Raw genomic sequence first — 20,137 nt, forward strand, 5'->3', positions numbered from 1 at the left:
ATGTCTGCAGGAAGGGAGGGGATGCAGGACCAAGACCTTCTCAGAAATGAAGAAACCAATTGAAAGTATTCAAAAGCCTTTTTTGACGTCTGATACTAATCTATAAAAAGTGGGAAAAGGCAATTGAGAACCTAGACACATGCCCCAAGTCCTTTCAGCACAAAATAGGCATTGAACACTAGGCTGTAGATAGGTTTTGAAACAAGAAGGCATAACTTATTTTCTTTAATGAGTATTGGTTACTTCCCATCTGAAATAATCCTGGCAGATGCACAGTGGTGTTAGGGAAAGGGTTGTTTTCCAGATGACAGGAGGCTGTTGCCTTTGTTTTGCTTCTCAGTTCACACACCCCCTCTCCTAGCACAGGGGCATCAGCCAAACTTCATGAAGTGGTGCTGCAGGCAGCACAGGAGTGAGCCATGCCCAGGCAAGGAGGAGAGCAAAGGGAAGATGGGGAGCTGGCAGTGAGGCCAGGGTGGCAGGGCAGGTGCTTTGGAAGCAGTACAGCCACAGGAGTCCCTTTTCCTGCCACTAAAAGCAAGGATATGCAGCATGTGGGCTGAAGGCAAAAGGGTACCTGCAGGATCATAAGATATGACCCTCAACTGCCCTTTTCCTCTTTACAGAGTAGAGGGTTAAGGCCATTCAGCTGTAGAAGCTTTTATTGATGATATACTTTAAACAAAAGGTAATAGCTGTCTCTCAGGAAGCATAAACTATAAATGAATCTCAGCAACATGTTCTTTGGCTGATTCATTACTAGACTATCCATGAGGAACTTTGAACTTGAGCAAGGTCTGTATTTTGTTTGCATGTGTGTACTGGCTGAGAAGAGGTGGTCAGAGCAATCCCTCTTCAGTTGTGCTCTGAGCAGTATTTGCCCAGGGAGTTGCTGTTGTCCAGTTCTGCTTTCCACTTATGGCAATGGAAAGTAGCTAATTTGTTTGCCTCGGTGAAATCTTCGTTCCTGGTCTGAGCAAGTGTGAGGTCAGAGAAGGTTATTTCCTTATACAAACTAACCTGTTGTAATCTCTCATGGCGGCGGTCATATTCTTAGGGTCACCTCTGGGCAAGAAGAAGCTATCCTGCAGTGCACAGTGCCTGGTAGGATCAGGGGACCAGGAAACTGATCTTGTTTCCGAAGACTGGGGAGTGGAAGGGGGAAAACAGAGTAGCAAGCTCAGAGTAAAACCAACAGCAAGTATAAACGTGGGAAAAGGGAAGGATGTTTCCTACTTAACATAAATTTAGACTAGAAGTGAAATAAGGGTTTTAACTGTCATGGAAGTAAGGTTCTGGAGAGCGTTTTGACGGGACTACAGTGGCAATCAGTCTTTTTTGTTTTAAGATGACGTGTGCCAAGCTTACGTGTGGGGTTTCGTGATGTAACTACCTACAATAGCGTTTAATTTTCTTATTGTTTCTCTCTGCAGCTGTTTCCAACCTAGATGAAGAGAGTAGATGGACTGTGCACTACACTGCTCCATGGCACCAGCAGGAAAATGTCTTCCTGCCCTCCTCAAGACCCCCTTGTGTGGAGGACCTCCACCGACAAGCCAAGCTGAACCTCAAATCAGTGCTGAGAGGTAAGATTCTGCTGCTGAGACGAATGTGTCCTAAAGGGAGGGTAGTTTTTGCCACAGTCTTTGCAAATGTAGCCAAAGTTTGCAGGCTTCAGAAGAAGCCTGTGGGTTTTTTCTGCCTCTGCAGTATGTCAGGAACGGTAGTGAGAATTACCCATTCAAATATAGGAATAAGGCAGGAATGCTTTTGCTGTCAAGAAAATGTGGAAATGGAAATGTGTTACCTGGCAGAGCACTCTAGAATGGAAAAGGGTGTCTTTTGTCCATTTCTATTTAGCCTTTGGAGTGTTTCCAAAATGGTACCTTCAATTTCAGTATGTCCTGAGTTACACCATTTATACTTTAGTGTAAGAACTGCATCAGAGGTGTTTCAGTTCATTATTTCTTTTGTTGTTGTACAGTGTCATTTCCAGGGATGCGACTGGTTGTGAGAGGTAGGAAAAGGCACTAGGGGCAGAGAAGGGAAATAGGGAACAAGACACTCACAAGGACTCTTTCAGTAGTGGACGTGATTTGTGACAGATGGATGCAGTATATTTTTAAGGACTAATTTTTACCCATAGTACCTTTATCGAAGGGTATACCTGTATGGTGTGGCGCAGGAGGCATTGTGTTGCGTTAGTGCAGCCATGAAAACAGAGGCAGGCAGGCAGCCAGCAGGGAGGACTGTAGAACATCTGTGTCTGGGCCAGAAGTGACACTGTAAAATTACAGCTTAATGTCTGTGTTCTGGAAATGGCTAACCTAGGTTTTTCTTTACATTGGCTATTTAACAAAGGGGGTTACCCTGCAAAGAGCCAACTCATTTCAAGTCCTTTTTTGTTTCAGCAGGAACTGCGGGTACTTGATACCTTGCAGAGTCAACCTGATAGAAAAGAACATTGTAATTCTTGTTTGTTTAACACGACATTTCTGCTTTTTAAATGTGCAGAAAACTTCGTTTTGTATATCTGAATAAAGAAGTATTTGGCTGCCATGTTTTATTTCTCTTGCTGTTTCTCCAGGTAATTGATTTTCACCATCTCTTACTAGGTGGTTTGTATTATCGTTTCATAGGGCAGTTTTGACAGGGAGGGTTAGTGGCTCATGCATGGCTCAGCAGACAGCCTGTGTGTCTTCTATACTTATTATTGGATTAATACATTTGTGCAGGCTTTTAGCCTTGAAATTCTTATTGTTCCCTTGCAGGCACACTTACCAGCTCTTTACAAAAGAGAAATATTTGCCTGCTTTAGGTTAAAAAGAATACTTCTTGTGGGTAGGTTTTTGTAAACTTAAACTACTCATTCTTCTATTTTTCTAGTCTCTCTTTGGAACTATTATCCAAGAACCTGCACAGGCTACAATGTTGCTCTGATGTTCTTGTGTTTTATCAGAAATTTATCTACTGCAGTTTCATCTTCTGTTTCAATAAATTTATATCTAATGTATTTGTGTGAAACTAAGTAATATATGCTGCTTCCATCAGCTTACACATCTGAAGTTATTTCGGTCTGCTGGGATTTTTCTTTAGAGCTGCTGCTCTTTATAGAACTAAAGCTACTACTACAACTTACTGGTTAGCCATTTGTTTTAAATAAACAGGCTCATGCATGTGATGAAGGCCTCCTTGGTAAGGAAGTGAATTTCAGTTTCATACTTTCAGGGTAGTAACCTGAAAACCTGCCTTCACCAGACCTCAAACTGCTAACATAGTTAAGAAAACTGTGCTATTTATTTATTTGTTTTACCTCAAGCTCTTTCCCTGGGCTGCGTTTATTCCCTAAGAGCAGTTTTAAAATAACTCCTTGCTGTGGCCTTTAGTAGCCACAGCATGAGTTTAACACCATTTTCAGTGATTTAATTCTTGCCTGTAGGGCCTGTTCTAGTAAGAGAGGCACTGACTAAAGTTTTATCAGTTTTACTCTGCTGTGGCTTCAGACAGCACTGTGAAATCAGGAAGACACCAGTGCTTCACACTGGGAGGACTGAGTTAAAAGTTTTGTAGCCAGGGCTGAATTTCAGTGAGTGTAAAGTGCTGTTGAAATTGTGAAGTAATTGTGAGAACTGCCAGTATGCTTTTCTGCACGTTCCTTTAGAAAAGACAGTTTTCCAAAGCTTCTTAATGGTTAGGATGTAAATTTGGTGCTACGTGATTATAGCGTGGAAAGCTTTGAAGAAAAGTGGTGTCATGAGAAGCACCATTGGGCTATGATGGGAACTTCAATTCTGTGTTTTCTTGCTTGATGATGAAGCTTGCATTTTGACATCTTTTTGGTGTTTCAAATTCATTGGTTGAGGTGAAGCGTGAGGCAGTAGAACCGGCTCTGTGTGACCTGATGTGGGGAATGAAGGATGTTGGATGGCAAGATGTGCTGTAAACAGTGGGATGGATCCCCCTGTACTCCAGGAAGTGTTGGCATGAACTGGGAAGAAATGGAGAAAAAGCAAAATTTTTTTTCAGTTCGTGGTGAGTCAGAGATGAAGTACTGGACGTGCATGGCAGTTGAGGATGCTTAGGTTTGATAACGGGGGAAATTTCCTTCCAGGAAAGATACAGAAGCGCTGAAATAAATTTGGAGGGCTAGGAAATCACTGAAGGTTTTTAAGAATAGGTGAGAGAAACACTACTTAGAAATCATTTGTGTATATTTAAATGTACCTTTAGAGGAAGAGAGAACCTATGGTGGTTTCCATGAACACGACCATGTGGTCCTGAAGGCTGGACCTAGTTCAGACTATTAAAACACATGTTTGAAAGTTTTCCAGTCTGCTTGGACTCCAGTTGTCTTGTTTGGATTATGAGATCTTACATTGTTGGTACATAGCAACTTGATTGAAGACTATTAATTTGTTACTGCATTTGCTACTGCCCTAGGGGATGGAAAAGTAAATATAAAACATAGGTAACAAATAGAGCACAAGCAGTCATTTAAACTGCCTGTAAAGATACTAAATGTGTAACAGCTTTCAAAAGAACTCGAGCAAGGTATTGCTTTTTATCAAGGTGTTTTCACCCATCTCATACTAACCAGATGAAATGTCTAACTTTTAAGACAATGCAAGGTCAAACCTATTTATTCTGGTGCAATTTTCACAGCAGATGTTTGGCAGCATGGGCCTAGCTAAAAATATCCAGTAAAATAGATAGGAAGCTGTCTGTTGTCTAGAATAAACTTAAGCACCACTTACGGAGCAGAAAAGCTATTATTGCTGCTTATTCTTAAATTAGTTTAAGGATAATAAGTTAGGGATAGAGATATTAAAATGTATGATATCTAACCTCTCTTGAGAGAAATAAGTACTCTGCCTGGTGATCCCTGCATACCTTTAGAGGAAGCAGTGTTGTCCTTAGAGGCAGAAGAGACTTTTTCCATTAATTTTTTGTGCAGTTTAGCATTTTACTTAGTAAATGCTTACTTAGACATTACTAGTAATTAGTAAATTACTTAGACATAGTATGTCTCAGTGTACTCTGCTTATCACACTTTGCAGATATATGCAGCATGTGATAGTAGATGTTCCATGGGTGAGAATTCTTAGATTTTTGTACCTCTGAACTAGCCTTTTACCCTTTTGAAGTCAAGGGGAAAATACCGTGCTTTTCTTTTATGAAGCTACTTTCAAGTATAAAAATTGGGATCTTGTGTTCAAATTTGTTCATGACTGAGGTAAAGCTACTTATCCTTCTTCAGGCATGCAGGTACTCAGCTGCCATCTAAAGTTTTAAAAAGCAGCATTGTCCGGTATTAGAGAATTAAGCACCTTGAAGCTGGAAAGTTTGTGATGCACAGTGTATCTGTTCTTGATAACTGAAGTGGCTTTACATAATGTATTAAAATCTAAAGTTGTCAGTGACTAAAATTAGTGGCTTTATATGCTTAACCAGGCTGCATTACTACATTTTAAATGAAAGCTCTCAGTGGCGCTTAATCTTGTGGCTAGGGCAGAGGAGTAAATTCAGCTGCACTTCACAGTGTTGTGGTTTAACCCTAACCAGCAGCCAAGTACCACACAGTTACTTGCTGTCTGTCTTCCCCACCCCGGTGGGATAGGGAGGAGAATCTGAAAAAGGTAAACCCCATATGTTTAGATAAGAACAGTTTAATAACTGAAATCAAGTAAAATATAATAATAATAGGGAAAAGAGAAAGGGGAATAAAACCCGAGAAACAGCAGTGATGCACAGTACAGTTGCTGACTGATGCCAGCCCCAGCCCTGAGCAGTGATCTGCCCGTCTGTGTGACTCCCCCAGTTTATACACTGGGCATGACGTGCTGTGGTATGGAATACCCCTTTGGCTAGTTTGGGTCAGGTGTTCTGTCTCTGCTTCCTCCCAGGTTCTCATGGCCCTCCTCATTGGCAGAGCATGAGACTGAAAAGTCCTTGATTTAGAGTAAGCAACAACTAAAACATTAGTGTGTTATCAGCATTGTTCTCAGACTAAATCAAAAAACATGGCACTGTACCAGCTACTAGGAAGAAAAATAACTTTATCCCAGCCAAAACCAGGACACGCAGTTGTGATGCTATTGCAATATGATCTAAAGGTTTAGAAAATGATGTAGTTCTTGGGTGGTGGCAATAGATTGCATTTTTAAAAATGTTTTATTTGCATTGGATAAAACAGGCTCTCCTTTTTTTTTGGGGGGGGGGGGGGGCGAAGGAGCCAGGACCTTGGAGCGCCTGGTGAAGCAGACTGGGCAACAATACATGCACCATCCAAGGTGCCCGTTTCTTTACTGTCAGGACCAAGCTGCTCTAGCTGGCCTTTCCTGAGAGCCTGTGTGAAGTGCCCTCTTCCTCATGTTTTGATGGTGACCTTACGGAAGGTGTTTCCTTGATTACAGATGTTCAGATAGAAACAAAACAATATTGACCCTTGAGGAATCTTGTGTGACTCTGTCTTCCATGTCACTGTTTCCTCCTAGGGAGTCACGAAAATAGGAGATGAAAAGGGATGAGAAGGAAGAGCTCAGGCTTCCTTGAGGTCAGGATCGTCAAATCAGTTGTGGCCCCTTGCACTGTGCACTCTGCTCCAAGGCTGAAGGACTGCTTGGCTTTAGTCTTATGTTGACAATGTCTACTGGGTGGCTGGACCAGCTCTGAGTCTGGTCTGGATGGTAGCAGAGCCATGAGTTTAATGTTGTTCAAAGTGTCATTGGTTCTTTTTTTTAAGGCAGACCATTATCAGTGCTAAAAGGGCAAGTGCCGCATACTGCAGTGTTTCCTACAGCTTTTTCAGTCCATGGGACCAAGAGTTTGAGTGAATGTTCACCCAGAGTCAAGAGGGTAGCACCATAAAACAGCCCTCGTCATTGACATACAGTGCATTGACAGATGCTGCTCTGCAGCATGGTCGTGTTTAAAGGACCATTGTTTGAAGAAGTCCTAAAGTACAGCAGTTTTCAACTGGGAGCACAGATACAACAGCAGTAGTATGTAGTGATGAGGTTTGGTAAGAAATCCTCATTTTGGTAAGAAATCCTCATTTAGCTAACTGTAATAATTTAGCTAATCTTTAAAAGGACAGACAATAAGGCATGAAAACAGGGAGGAGACACAGCACTGGTGTAGCATTGATTTGCTTCACAGCTTGGAGTTTGTCTTAAGCATGCCCGTCTACCTTCTGGATGGGTCTGCAGCATTAGCAGTGTGTTCACAGGTGTAAGTCCAGTGTCTCAAAAGGTAAGTAATCTGGAATGCTCTGGCCTTTGATAATCTTGCCAACTGTGGTGAAGTGAAGGAAAAAAAAGTTTCCGATCACATGCCTGAACTCACTTTGCTTCTGTATTTTTCAAACTATCCTATATTCTTCCTCAAATGTGAATATAACTCAGTTGCAGCGATGGGAGACAGAGCAGGGCATATATAGCGAGATTTCCATGGGGCAGTTAATCTTCCAGTTCCCACATTTAGCAGCGTAGAGCATTTTTTACATAAAAAAAAAAAAAAGTAAAAATGGAGGAGGACAAGCTCCACTGCTCTATGTTGTCCATGAGATGGGAGACAACAAGCATAAAAGGAAGAAAGAACTGTGTTAATGTTAAAAGACAAAAACAAGACTGAAATGGTATTGGGCTGGCAGGAGATAGTCAGCTCCTGAGGGTCGGTCTTGTGGATGCTCTCACTATGCAGCTCACATTGGAGGTGAGGGGCAAGGTCTTGTCACACGCTGCAGGTTATTGCCCAGGCTGACTGTCTTTTCCAGTGGATAACAAGGTGTCAGATATGTACTAAGGAAAGTATAACTGTAAATAGTGGGAACAGTCCATATGCTGGTTTAATGCTCCTTTTAAGACTGTAGCTGTGGAGACTTCCTGCACAACTGCCTGTACTTTGTGCCTTTGCCTGCGCTCCCCCCTCTGCCTGGGTAATTGTGTTGATTCAAGCTATGTACATAATATAGGACTCTTTGTTCCAGTGTCTCTGATGATTCATTTATTATCTCATCTTTCGAAGAGCTGGATTTGGCTAACTGTAGCTTCTGTTTAGCTTTGTTGGCCAAATGCAAGGAATCTATTTAAGCAGCAGTGATTGAAGCACTTGATTTGTTTTCCAGAAGACATCTGGTTAGAATTGTCAAATAAAACCGGATTTAAGTAGTTACTCATAAAGCCTCTATTATGTCTTGCTGCAAGACCCTCCAGACAGGTATGCGTTTAGCCTTTGTTTTCTCAGTGCATCTGCCAGATCACTGTTCAGATGAGCAATATTAGGGTCAGCCCTACTAGTCGATAATCTTGCTGAGAAGATTATGGACTTAAAATAATCTTATGTTTCATTAAAGAGCTGCAAAATAGGGGGAACCACTTCATATTAACAATTGGTCTGGTTCAGGTTCAGAGACATGTCAGGATGTGAGCTTCCTAGCAACTGGAAACCTTAATGAAGTAAAAGACCATTAAAGGCCAGGAGCAGACCATATGTTCCGGAAAGACCTTAGAGCTGTAAAATCAAAAAATAGAAATCAACGTATTTTAGTTTCAATAGTCAAGTTAGTACCAGAGTTTCTGCCCATGTATCCTGCCCTTTTTACTGCTCCTGCAATAATTCACAGTACATCTGTTCATGGTTTTGGCCAAGTTCCATACGCCAACTGCCCTTTCTAATAAAGGATTTTAAAGAGCAAATATTCAAGTGAAACTAACAGAATTTGACTGGGAGTATACACTGCACGTGTTTGAAAGCTGCTCTTGTGCTGAAAAAATGAGCTATGTGGAAGCGTTTGGGTTCCTTATTTTTCAGTTCAATTATATGGTGCAGTGCTGAGTGTAAAGACATACAGGGTGCTTATATGTAGATTGTTTGCCTGATATGCACGATAAGTGAAAGTAATTGCAGTGAAAGTGGTGAAAGAGGAAAATTTGTCTTAAAATAATACTAATTATATTATTGTTTTTCTTAAATCAGATTAATGTGTGAAAAATTAATGTTTTATGATACAAGTCTGAATCATTAGGAAGACTGAGCTGGAAGCTTGCTGAACCTCATCCCATTTCAGACCTGTGCCTTTAGTGGAGAGAAGAAATTTGAACTGTTACTGTCTGTGGTGTAGTTGTTTCAGTGCTAAAGCAACTTCCATCACAAAGAATATTAGGCTTTCACTTGTTTACCTTTTTGCTTTTCCTCCTCCTTCCTGTTAGATTGGGGTGTTACACATGCTTGTTTACAGCATTTTAGATACCTTAAGTTTAACATTGTGTCCTTGGAGGAAAGTGAATAAAACCTCTTTTTATATTTCTATATTAGCTGTGTTTGGTTGTCTAAGAAACAACAAATATCCATAAAAATGCTAGAGAAAGAGTGGGGAGGATTATTTTAATGCCAGCATCAAACATGCAAAAGGAAGCAAATAAACTGTTAAAGCTTCAGACATCTTGTTACCACTAAATGTAGTTGTATAACACACTTCAGAAATCTAAATTAGCACACGGCAAATGGTGATAATTATTTTGAGCACTCCCTAGAGACAGCTTGTTAACAAATATAATTTGTCATGGCTGTTGCATTTTGGTGTCATTAGAAAGGTTTTTCTCTGTGGCTAAATTATGCAGATTACCTTGGAGATTCTGGGTGGGATTAAATTGTTTTTTAAAAGCTTCAAGAAAAGAAAGAAAGGAATGATCAACATGTTTGCAGTGACTTAACCATGCTAAAGGTATTTTCACGTTGCAGAGTTCCTTTCAGTTTGAATCCTTCGTAAAGACTTGCATCTGATTTGGAGCCTTGAAAATTACCTGCGTACTTGCTTTACTTCAGTGTCGTGCTTTCATGCCTCATCCTTGCACTACTACAAGTATCTGTACAGCTGAACTCTGAAGCAATGTGGAGAACCAGTCCAGAAGGGTGGGCTTCCCAGCCTGGCTGGGCATTCAGGTACCATGTCAGGGTGCCCTTCCTGATGAGAAAGTGATCACTTGTGTGTTGGAGGGCATAGACCCAACTTAAATACATTTGGTCACTTTCAGTACAGGCTTCTTTGAAGTACCCATTCAACAGACTTCTCCATGTTGGAGTCCAACAGCCCTCTGTTAGAGTTACCTTCAACCTGTGGAGCCCAAGACTTTTTTGTTTCTGGGAAACTCCGCACAGCATGTGTCATTAAAAGCTACCTGTGTGGCTGGGCTTGGCTGTTTATTCACGAGAGGGAACGCGTGTAACAGTCTTTAAAAAATCTGACAGACCTTTCTTCTTACTCACCAAATAAAAAAGTCTTGCAGTAAATGATTTAAGTTTTGCCGGTGGGTTAAAAACTTGCCACTTCATATGGCACTTGCTTGTGGAATAAGTGTGTTGGGTACCAGTGTTTACTGTCTCCAGGCTTGTTTTATGCTTTTCTGTATGTACTGATAAAAGCAGAAATAGCAATATCAAATTGCATTTGGGGGTGTAATGGGGAAGGTAGCTAGATTGGCAAAGGCTGGGATTAGCCAAAGCATTTAGATTGAGCTGTTGAGCAGAAGTTTTTTCAGCTGGGCTGTCACGGTACGACATCTGTTGGAATTCCTGACCCATTAAACTGTGAGCCTGAACAAAACAGCACACTGGATATATCACAGCTGAAGTCATGAACTTGCTTTGCAGTCAGCATTGGTTACAGTTCAGTTGTTACTCAAGTGCATCATTGCTATGGCTTTGCAACATGTTTTAAAGCTTTGATATAGAAGCACTCTCTGTGATAGTCAAGTTCTGCAGATGATATGGGGATTTATACATTTGAGGGAAATGGGACTTGATCCAAGCTGAATGAATTTTTGGGAGGAATATAAAGTGGTAGAGGCAAGCTGTCTGCCTCATTTAGATCCAGGGACAAAAATAGATGCTGCATTGGAATTAAATTGAGCTTCTTTTTTTAAAGTCACACTTCGCATGAGATACATGTCAAAAACCAAGATTACCTTCATACAGCTGCGCTTTTATACAGCCTGTTTCATCCAGGGGACTCATAAGGGGACACAGAGCGAAAGGCATCAATTTTAGTTAGCTTTACCAGCCAAAGAGACCTTTGAACTAGGGTATCTGCTTTAATTACAGTCCCAGGCATAATCATTCTCAACAAGCTCTTTATCTTGAAAAGTTGCCTCCCTGGAATTTTCTGATTAATTGCATAGTCCAGAGTTACCCTGGTCTCAGCCACAGCAGGCAGAGGGGCAGCTGCGCCCTCTGAAGAGTTCCCAGTTTGGTAGGTATATTCAGAGCATGTTTTGTTATGCATCAATATGACTGGTCCTAAGCAAAGCATAACTGACTACTGCATTTCAGGTGGCAGCCTTTTTGCTTGGTGTTCATAGCACAGTGTCAGGAAGTTGGAGATTCAGCCTGTGCTCACCTCATACTTGAATTTAAATTTGTGTCTGCATGAAAAATACTTTAACTTGCAGCACTTTATTGTAAGCAGCTTTTGGATGAAAAGCACATTATCCTCAGAAGTAAAGATTTTGAAATCCCTGTTACATTCTTCTGCCCCCCATGAGAAAGGATGCCTGCAGCATTGGACCCAGCGCTGGTCATTACTGGTGTGGTGAGGATGAGAGTCAAGGCACCTCAGGTTCTTCTTCAGTGGGCTTTATCCTGAAGTGCTTAGAAGGCACATACATGAAATTCAGGTTGTGCCATGTCTGTCTGTAGGTTTAAGTTCATGACTGGATCTAACCCAAAGTGATTTTCTCAGGTGCAGCAATGCCAGGTTGGGAAGCTGGGTCTTCTGACATCCACGCCTGTCTGTCACAAACCCACAAGGTCTTAGTTGTCTCGGTTCAACTGGAAGAACAAACCCAAAATATGCATGAAGTAAATTAAAATTGCATGCAGTTATTTATCAGGTTTGAAACAGAAGGTTCTTTTAAAACAAGAAGTAATGATATAGTACATACTTCAGTTATTAAAGTGCATTGTGACCTATAAAGTGATGGGTCATTTAAAAATCTTTACTTTTAGAAGACAGATGTATATTGTGCTACAGCCTGCCTGGGTTTAGGTGAAATTGTGAAAAGCTGTTTGTAAGATAGAGTTTGTCACTGTGACACACAGAGGAGTATGGTTTGTGGGTATTTACAGAAGAAGGGGCTGGCTACAGTGTTTGAAGATTTCTGACCTCAGGGAGTGCAGTGGTTTTCTTGGTGATACGTGCACTGAATGGATAAATGTGTTTTAAGATACTAGTCAGCAGATTTATTTCTCTAGTTGACAGTTCAGCTGACTCTTGCAGTTAGTAGCCTTTCTCTAATATAAAAAAAAAAAAGGAAGAAAAAACCCCACTCTACAGAATACAAGTTACAACATGAAAGGCTCTACTAAGAAGTCACCCTGACTTTAGCTGAGATAATTTTTCAGGCATGCAGACGCAGCTGTCAGCTCATCGCTTGTCGCTTCTTGTTGGACAAGGAGACAACAGGGGATGGTGCAAAGGAAAGCCATGTGCTGGTCTTTCCCCTTCCTCCTTCTGCACCCAGGAATTTCTGTTTTGGTGGCTTTGGGCAGCTCTGCCAGGCAGGCAGCATATCTGTTCCTCTGGGAAGCTGCCCCTGGTCCAACTAATGTTTTCTTTGGGTTTTAGTGATTGATCTCAAGTTCCAGGTGCTGCCCTTGGATACGAGGCAAATTCAGATGTTTCTGGGACATTATCTTTCTGTCTTCCATTGCTTGATCCATCCAGTGGGATGGCTAGTTATGCCAAGCAAAGTTGGAGCTATTTAGATATCTGAATAACCTGGATGCCAAATTTCTAAGTTGTGGTATACTTGTGAATATCATGGTAATTTAATTCTTTAACCACTGTCTTCACTGGTTACTAATAAATATTAAGAAATACAGAAAAATTGTGGATTTTTTTTTTTTATATTAAACTCTTTAATACATGCTCATGAGCATGTGTGAGTGTGTACATGTGGATGCAGGCAGCTACAGAGCTGATCCTGCACCAGTCACATGAGCAGTGTTTACTTACAGGAGTAATCTCATTAGGGCTAATTAAGTGAGCAATGGCTGCACTCTCAGGCCTGAGGTGTGGAGGACTGACCAGTCTAGGGTGCTGGCAGAAATCTGTGCCTCTGCACTGCTGCTGGGGGTGCACTGTGGGGAGATACCCCAGGCACAGATGGGGTCCAGCCCTGAAAACCAGCACCTGGAGCCTTCCTTTCTGCAGCCAGGTCAATATGGGGCAGGAAAAGGAATAGTTTTAGAGAAATGATACCTAGTCTTGCACAGTTCATTTACAAGTAAAATAATAAATATGGAAAACTTCTGAAAATGACCATGAATCTGTCTCCCTCTTGCCAGTTCTGCTGCTGTCAGGGCAATGCGTTTTACTTTATATAAACTTATAGAAACTGTGACTGGTTTTGGTGGTAAGAAGCTCAGCAGGTATGAAATGTTACCAAAGCTGGGTAAAGAAAACAGTCAACACACACAGTTCCCCCCCAGCAAACTCAGCTGTCCTGCTGTACAGCAGTATGGTGTGTAGGTCTGACTAAGAAGACAAGGTAAACATTAATCCTGGGTTTCTACGGTAATACCATGTCAGACGAGTTATTGAGGTATCAGTGCTGTGCCTTCTGCTCGCTCCACTGATTTATGGCTCAAATGGTCATGTAAGAATACGATTTCAAGTTGCTGGAAAAGCAGTAAATCACCTCTGCATGCAAGACCAAGACTTGCTACTCTGTGTTACCAGCTCAGGGTCAGATGCAATTACATGCAAGTTCCTTGTATAAAATGGGAGAGGAGATTGGGGCTGAGAGGCCTCAGAGGTATTTTCATACACTTCACCTGGCTGCCATGGAGGCCATAAGGTTTTACATGGAGAGGTCAAGTTACTCAAAACAGCACAGAATTCAGTTCCTGTCACTCAAAACTATGGTGCAGAATCACCCTTGGCTCATCTAAAAACCTTGATCTCAGTGTGGTGCTGCTGGTAGCTGTCCATTCCCTTGGTTAATTAGCAGATGGGATGAGAGCAGAGAAGGGTGATGCGCTCACCTGCTGTTGGTGAGAAGCAAATCCCCAGCACACTTCTGTCTGATGCCAGGATTTAACAAACCCTGCGGTACCGCAGTCCAGAGCAGATGTACAAGTGGTTGGATATATGACAGTGACTCGGATATAATAGTATTGGGCACTGACAGCTTTAACACGTTTTCTTCTATTGTGCATCTCCTGAACATCATATCTACCCTGTTCTAATAACTGGAAATGATGAGGGGGCTTTTAAAACATTTTTTACCGCTTTTCCTGTGCACTTTCTTCACACTTTCAGTGTGAAGAGCAAAACTTGACTTCATGCAAAATCTTCTTCTCTAGGAATGGTTTAACTTGTACTACATAAGTGGGGATAAATTATAATATGATTGGCTACACTAATTTTTAAGCAATGTTTATAATACAGAGAAGGTTTTGAAATTTAAGGTATCACTAGAAGAGAAGGAGAAGGACAAGAATTAAGCTATAATTTTACCTAGCCAGAAAAGCACTTGCAGGCAGCAGAAGATGACGGGCAGCACCCTCGCGCCCTCAGCCCCAGAGTGGTGGAAGGAGGAAAGGGAGGTAGTTCCAGCCTTCATGCTGTGGAAATATCCAGTGCAGCCACTCATCACAGTTGCAAAGGCAGTGGCTTTTTCCTGGTCCTCTTGGGCAAATAGTCAGTGTTTGTGTAAACAAAACTGGTTCATCTGGGGCACAATAATATTGTCACACATTTCATATCATACAAGATTATGACTTTGAGCTTGACTGCAGTATGTGCTGCAGATTTGAACTGGTGAGCCCATCCTCAGGAGCGGGTGTTCGTGTCCTGCCTGGTGCAGTCTCCTAGGGTTCAACATGGCAGTTCTTCGGCAGAAATATGGAAAAGCTGTGTATAGTTTTGTATATTGGATACTGTGGGTAATGGCAGCTCTGCCACTGGGTCTAGCCAAGATTGTATGTGTCCTGCCTCAGCTAGCACTAATGTATTGTCACACTCTTAAAACTGAGGATTTTAAATAACGGTATTCTTCTGTTACCTAGTTAGCTTCAGTACAGACCTCTCTGAAACAACAGGCATAACTGGAAGAACTTTTACATTCAACTGAGTATATAGTGCTTCTCTCTTTTTGCGGTTGTGGAAATAGGACAACTTTTTGCTTCTGTGGGAAAAAGGGAACATATCTGGATTCTACAGTAAGTATTTCTAGCTTCTTTATTTGCATTTTATCTGAAAAATACAAACCTGATTGCTTACAGAAGACCATATGCACCTTCAGTAATAGTGATGAGATGGGGGGCTACATCCGGCTAAAACAGTGTTTAAACAGAAGTTGACACGCTTGGTCTGGTAGTGACAGGAGCTTCAGTTAGATGCAGTGGCTGAGCTTGTGTTGTGCTTTTGGGCTCTTGCAAGGTGAAGTAAAAGATAGCTGCCTAAAACCTCTACTGAGGTTTGTTGGCCTTTGGTCATATCCCCAGTGTGTGTTTCCTTCTATGCTGCAAAATGTACCGTGATAGTACATAGAAAAGGCTGTTCTTGGGGACAAATCACCTTTTTGTTGGTGTTACCCTGGCGTTTTGTAGCTATTCTTTTGGCTTCTTCAGCAATATTGCTGCAATAGCTTCTGATGTTGCATGGATCCTGCGTTTTTGACAAATAGAGGTTGCGAGCTTGATAAACAGCCAGTTTTTTATTGTTGATCCATTTGAACTTTTGGTGGACTTGAGACCTTCAGTGTTGACTTCCTTAAGGTTCTGGAGCTCTTCTGGGCTTCATGAACTGTGCTGTTTGTCATCTTCATCTCCTTGGTTAGCAGAATAAATAAATAAATAAGGTCAGGCAATTAATATCAGAGTGTGTATCTGTCATACTCCAGAAGGAGCCCTTCACCCTTGGGAAATGCCATGATGCTCGATGTTGAAAAGTCACAAGAGCTGCATTCTTAACTTAGGTCGTATTCGTGTTTGTTTGTGGTGATTAGTGGCTGGTCTGAAGGTAAAACTTGCAGTATCTAAGTTGACAGCTTATCATGTTAACCCATGCTACAAGTTGAAGCAAGCCTTTGGGCTGTCTTGTTCTGCACAGCTCACTTATGCCTGGTGATTTGTAGCTCAAACCAACAGACAGCCCATCAGGGCACTCACATTTGTGAGTGTTGTGTGTTGGATCTGGCTGGATCCAGTGCCAGATTTGGAAGGGCGGTGGAGGAACTTGTTTTACTGCAGTTGTTGGCAGTCATTTTTCACACCCCACCTGAAATACAGCAGCTGTCTGCCAGATGCATGCAGTGTTGGCATGCTTACATGTGTGAAACAGGTAAACAGGGTCATCAACCCTCTGTTCCTGAGATGTACCAATTGATCTGGATGTCAGACCCCACCACCACTGACCTTGGTCCTTGAATTGAGAGAGAAGTGACAGGTTCATGCCATACTGTCCTTTTTGACTCCGTAGGGAAACTCAAAATAGGCCAGGACATACATCTGGCTCTGGTGGAAATGGCTATTTGTCAAACTAAGCTTGCCGTGTCGGTGTGCATGTGCAGATACAGGGGAGTCTGCACTGATAAAATCCTTGTAGAGCTGTGATTTCTCTAGGTCAGTTAACCCATTGGCACCAAGTTCTCCAGACCTCAATCTGAGATCTTCTGAGCATAACAGATGAAATATATGCTGGCGTTGCAAATTGCAGCTCCACTTAATCATTTGCCAGGCAAAAGCCTCTCTAAAACCTTGTCCTCAATATAAACGTTGCATGTTTTCCATTTTAAGGGGTATTCAAAAAATCAAGATAGGGAGACACATCTTACTATCACAGAAAATCCGTCTTCAGCATGTGACGATAAAAGCGCTTTGTGACTTGATAATGCCCGTGTATTGTGCAGATATTTCAGTTCCTTAGAAATGTACCAAATACTTAATTTTCTTTTTGCTTTCCTTGTCTTTCAAGAAATTCAGATCTCTGTCTCTGGAATTGTAAAGCTAACAGTTTGACTGGCCCGATGAGTTTGGTTGCTGCATCTTGAACATTTAATTTTTCCTTATGCTCTGGCGTCTGTTATTCTTTAGCACAATCACACTGAATATCAATTAAGAGGCGGGAAGATGATTATGGAAAACTTGGGTGAGGGGGATGACATGCTGACTGGGATTTTGACTGTTTTGAGTGGGGATGCATGTTTGCTTCATAATCTTCTGAACTTTGAAAACTCTTCAGTACTAAACTACATGTGCTCTGCAGAAACATGAGATTTTGATATCCCTGTGATATGCATTCCTCTCTCCAAAATCCCAATAAATGGTCTCTTCCGCGGGCAGGAAGACAAGTGGTCAGTGCCAAAGTTACTTAGCAGATGGTGCTCTAGTAGTGAGCAACATCATCGTTTAAAGTGTAAGGCACATAATGGATGTCTACCGGCCTGGCAAATGAGACCCCTGGTGTTACTCACATGCTTCCGTCTCCCATCCTGCAAGATGCTGCCATCTGTCAAGACACCGAGCCAGGCCTCAAGTAAATACATAAATCCATTTCCCCCTTCTTCCAAAGCTCTTGCCATCTCCTGGGTTAAATAAAACTCGTGGGTATATACGTTATGTGTGCACTTATGTATATAATATAGGTGAGGGAGGAGGAATGTAGATACAAGTAGGAGAAATGCACCTTTGGGTTCTCTTACTTGGGACAGACAATGCTAATGCATGGCAAACATTTTCAGAATTTTTTAGAATAATATCCTGTACTTTTGTTTGTGCCATTGTGCACCAAGTGTAAACAGTAATGATTCTTGTAATGAGTAAGTCTCCTCTTTCTGCAGAATGTGATAAGTTGCGGCGGGATGGCTACCGGAGCTCACAGTATTACTCTCAGGGCCCCACCTTCTCCTCATCCTCCAGTGCAATCTGTGGAAGTTACCAGGACGATTATGAAGAAATTGAACAAAAGGTAATGGTGGGGGCAAAGTGCTGGAAAAGTATAACATGCCTGGTAGTTTGATTGCATGCCATAACACTGTTCAAATAAGGTAGGATTTTAGAATATCATGAAGATGCTTACTCCCTTGAATTACAGTGATACTAGGTTATCTGACTTGCATAGTCTTTTAAAGATCAAATTTCTACCCATGCATTTCTATAAAGTTCCTGCTGTCATGTCCAGGGAGTGAAAGCCAGAAGGAGTTGGTACTGTTCTGGCGGGAAGACCCCAGCAAGGATAGCTGTTTTGAATCTGTTAAGTGTTTACATTCAGGTAGCAGGAGGAGCTATTAACCAGCCATCAGCATACTCACAATGTAACAAGGGACATGTGCACACTTTGAATTACTAATACAGGCTCTAATGCCGTTTCAGTAGGCAGAGGCTTTGTCCTAATGCATTGCAACTGTTCATGTAAAGACATCCAGAAGAATGAAAAATTGCCCACTAAGTTGGGTTTATAAGCTTTCTTACAGTTTTCCTCGTGGTTTCATGTTTATATGCACACATCTTAACTCCAAGTATGCTTAGCCTAGAATCTAGAAATAAAAAAATAGAGAAAGGACAGCTGAGCACAAGTCCCGAAGAAGTTGTGAAGACACATTGTTATATACATAGGTCCTTATGTAACTGCAGAACTAGTAAATTGCATTAATGAAGAAAGAAGAGGAATTTTGCTCCCCTGTCCTTACCTTACCCTCTTGTGCCTGTGGCTCTGAAAGAGAAGCTGACTTTAGTGTTGTGGGCTAGGAAATTACTGCTGGGGTGACAGCACAATGCACTGGAGCCTGTCTGTCCAAAGCTGAAATGCCTGAGCTCCTGGGATTTTCAAGATACATATTCTAGAATGCTTTGCCACAGACTACTGTTGCTTAGGGAGTGGGAGGTTATCCTTGATTGTAACACAGTTGAATTTCTTTAAATCATTAGTAAACCATATGTGTGTCTATATCATGGACCAAATAACTGCCTGCGTATAAAGTGTGCAGATCCTGAGAACTCACTTTACGGTGTTTTCAGTTCTATCCTCCACAGTTTTAAGTCACATAATAAAAGGTGTGGAATATGTACAGTCTGTCATCCATGTGGTGAGTGCATTATATCTATGTATTGGCAGGGAATGTTAGAGCATCTTGTTTAGCTGTATGTGGTATGTACTGGCAGTGACAAGAATGTAAAGCACATTCATACTGTGGAATGCATTATGACAATTTGCAAAACCTTGTTTAAATCAGTGAAATTTCCACTGGAGAAAGTTTTGATGTATTGGTTGTGGCTATTAATGTATGCATACATCAATGCTATCAACTGGACTTAGCCAATGCTGTGCAGCATGTAAAACTAATACAACATTTAAAAATATATAAATACACTTTTATTCAACAGTTTGAGTAAGAGCATATAAACATGGGTGAAGCCTCAACAGGCTAAGAGCTGTCATCCGTATCCTGGTTAAGGGTTTATTGGAATGCTAAAATAACACGTTAGTAACAACTTCTGTGCATTCTGAAAAAAAAAAAAATGGTGCAACTAAGGATATTTGAAGAATGGAATAGAAATTCCATTTCAAATTGCAGTAGTTTCCTTTAAATATTTTTAGCTGAAAAGGATAACTCATAGCTGTGGAGAAAGATAGTTGCCAAACTGACAGTCTTGGATGTTACTGGTTATCTCAGAACTTTAACCTTAACCCTGCTGCTCTTATTTGCAGCTCAAAATGACTTTAATTCCTTTTAAACTGTAACGTGAGTCCGCCTTCATATTGTATAACTCAGTGTTTTGTGGAGTCCGTTGACCAGTATCTTTGCTTAACTGTTTTTTTTTTTTTAATGACCTAAAATTTTACTCTTTTTTTTTTTTTTTTTTATATGAATGCTTACCACAAGAGATCTCTGAGCTTGCATTATAATCCCACTGGTAAAGTGCCAAGTAATTCTAATAAGTCTTATTCTTTGAGTGAGTATTTCAGCTGTCAGAGGAGTTCTTCAGTAACAGTGTGGAGCTGGGGTCACCAAAATCCCATGATTTAGAGTGTGAACTCTTAGCCACTAGATGAAAGCTTTGTAGCTTTGTTGTCTATTCAAGGCAAAAAAAGCCAACATTTAAATTCTGAACATGCAGCACTTAATAGTTGAAA

General features: G+C 41.3%; 1 protein-coding gene across 8 annotated transcripts in view; it reads left to right on the plus strand.

Moving 5' to 3' along the window:
• NHSL1 (NHS like 1) overlaps nucleotides 1-20,137 on the plus strand; it is a 176,601-nt gene that overhangs the window by 125,411 nt on the left and 31,053 nt on the right. For all 8 annotated transcript variants that reach the window (XM_065680736.1, XM_065680737.1, XM_065680738.1 and 5 more), the window contains 2 exons: nucleotides 1,434-1,586; nucleotides 17,844-17,971. In XM_065680736.1, coding sequence (XP_065536808.1) covers nucleotides 1,434-1,586; nucleotides 17,844-17,971 — 281 coding nt within the window. The remainder of the gene's footprint in view (nucleotides 1-1,433; nucleotides 1,587-17,843; nucleotides 17,972-20,137) is intronic.

This window comes from Lathamus discolor, chromosome 5 (assembly GCF_037157495.1).
Source record: "Lathamus discolor isolate bLatDis1 chromosome 5, bLatDis1.hap1, whole genome shotgun sequence".
Lineage (NCBI taxonomy): Eukaryota > Metazoa > Chordata > Aves > Psittaciformes > Psittacidae > Lathamus > Lathamus discolor.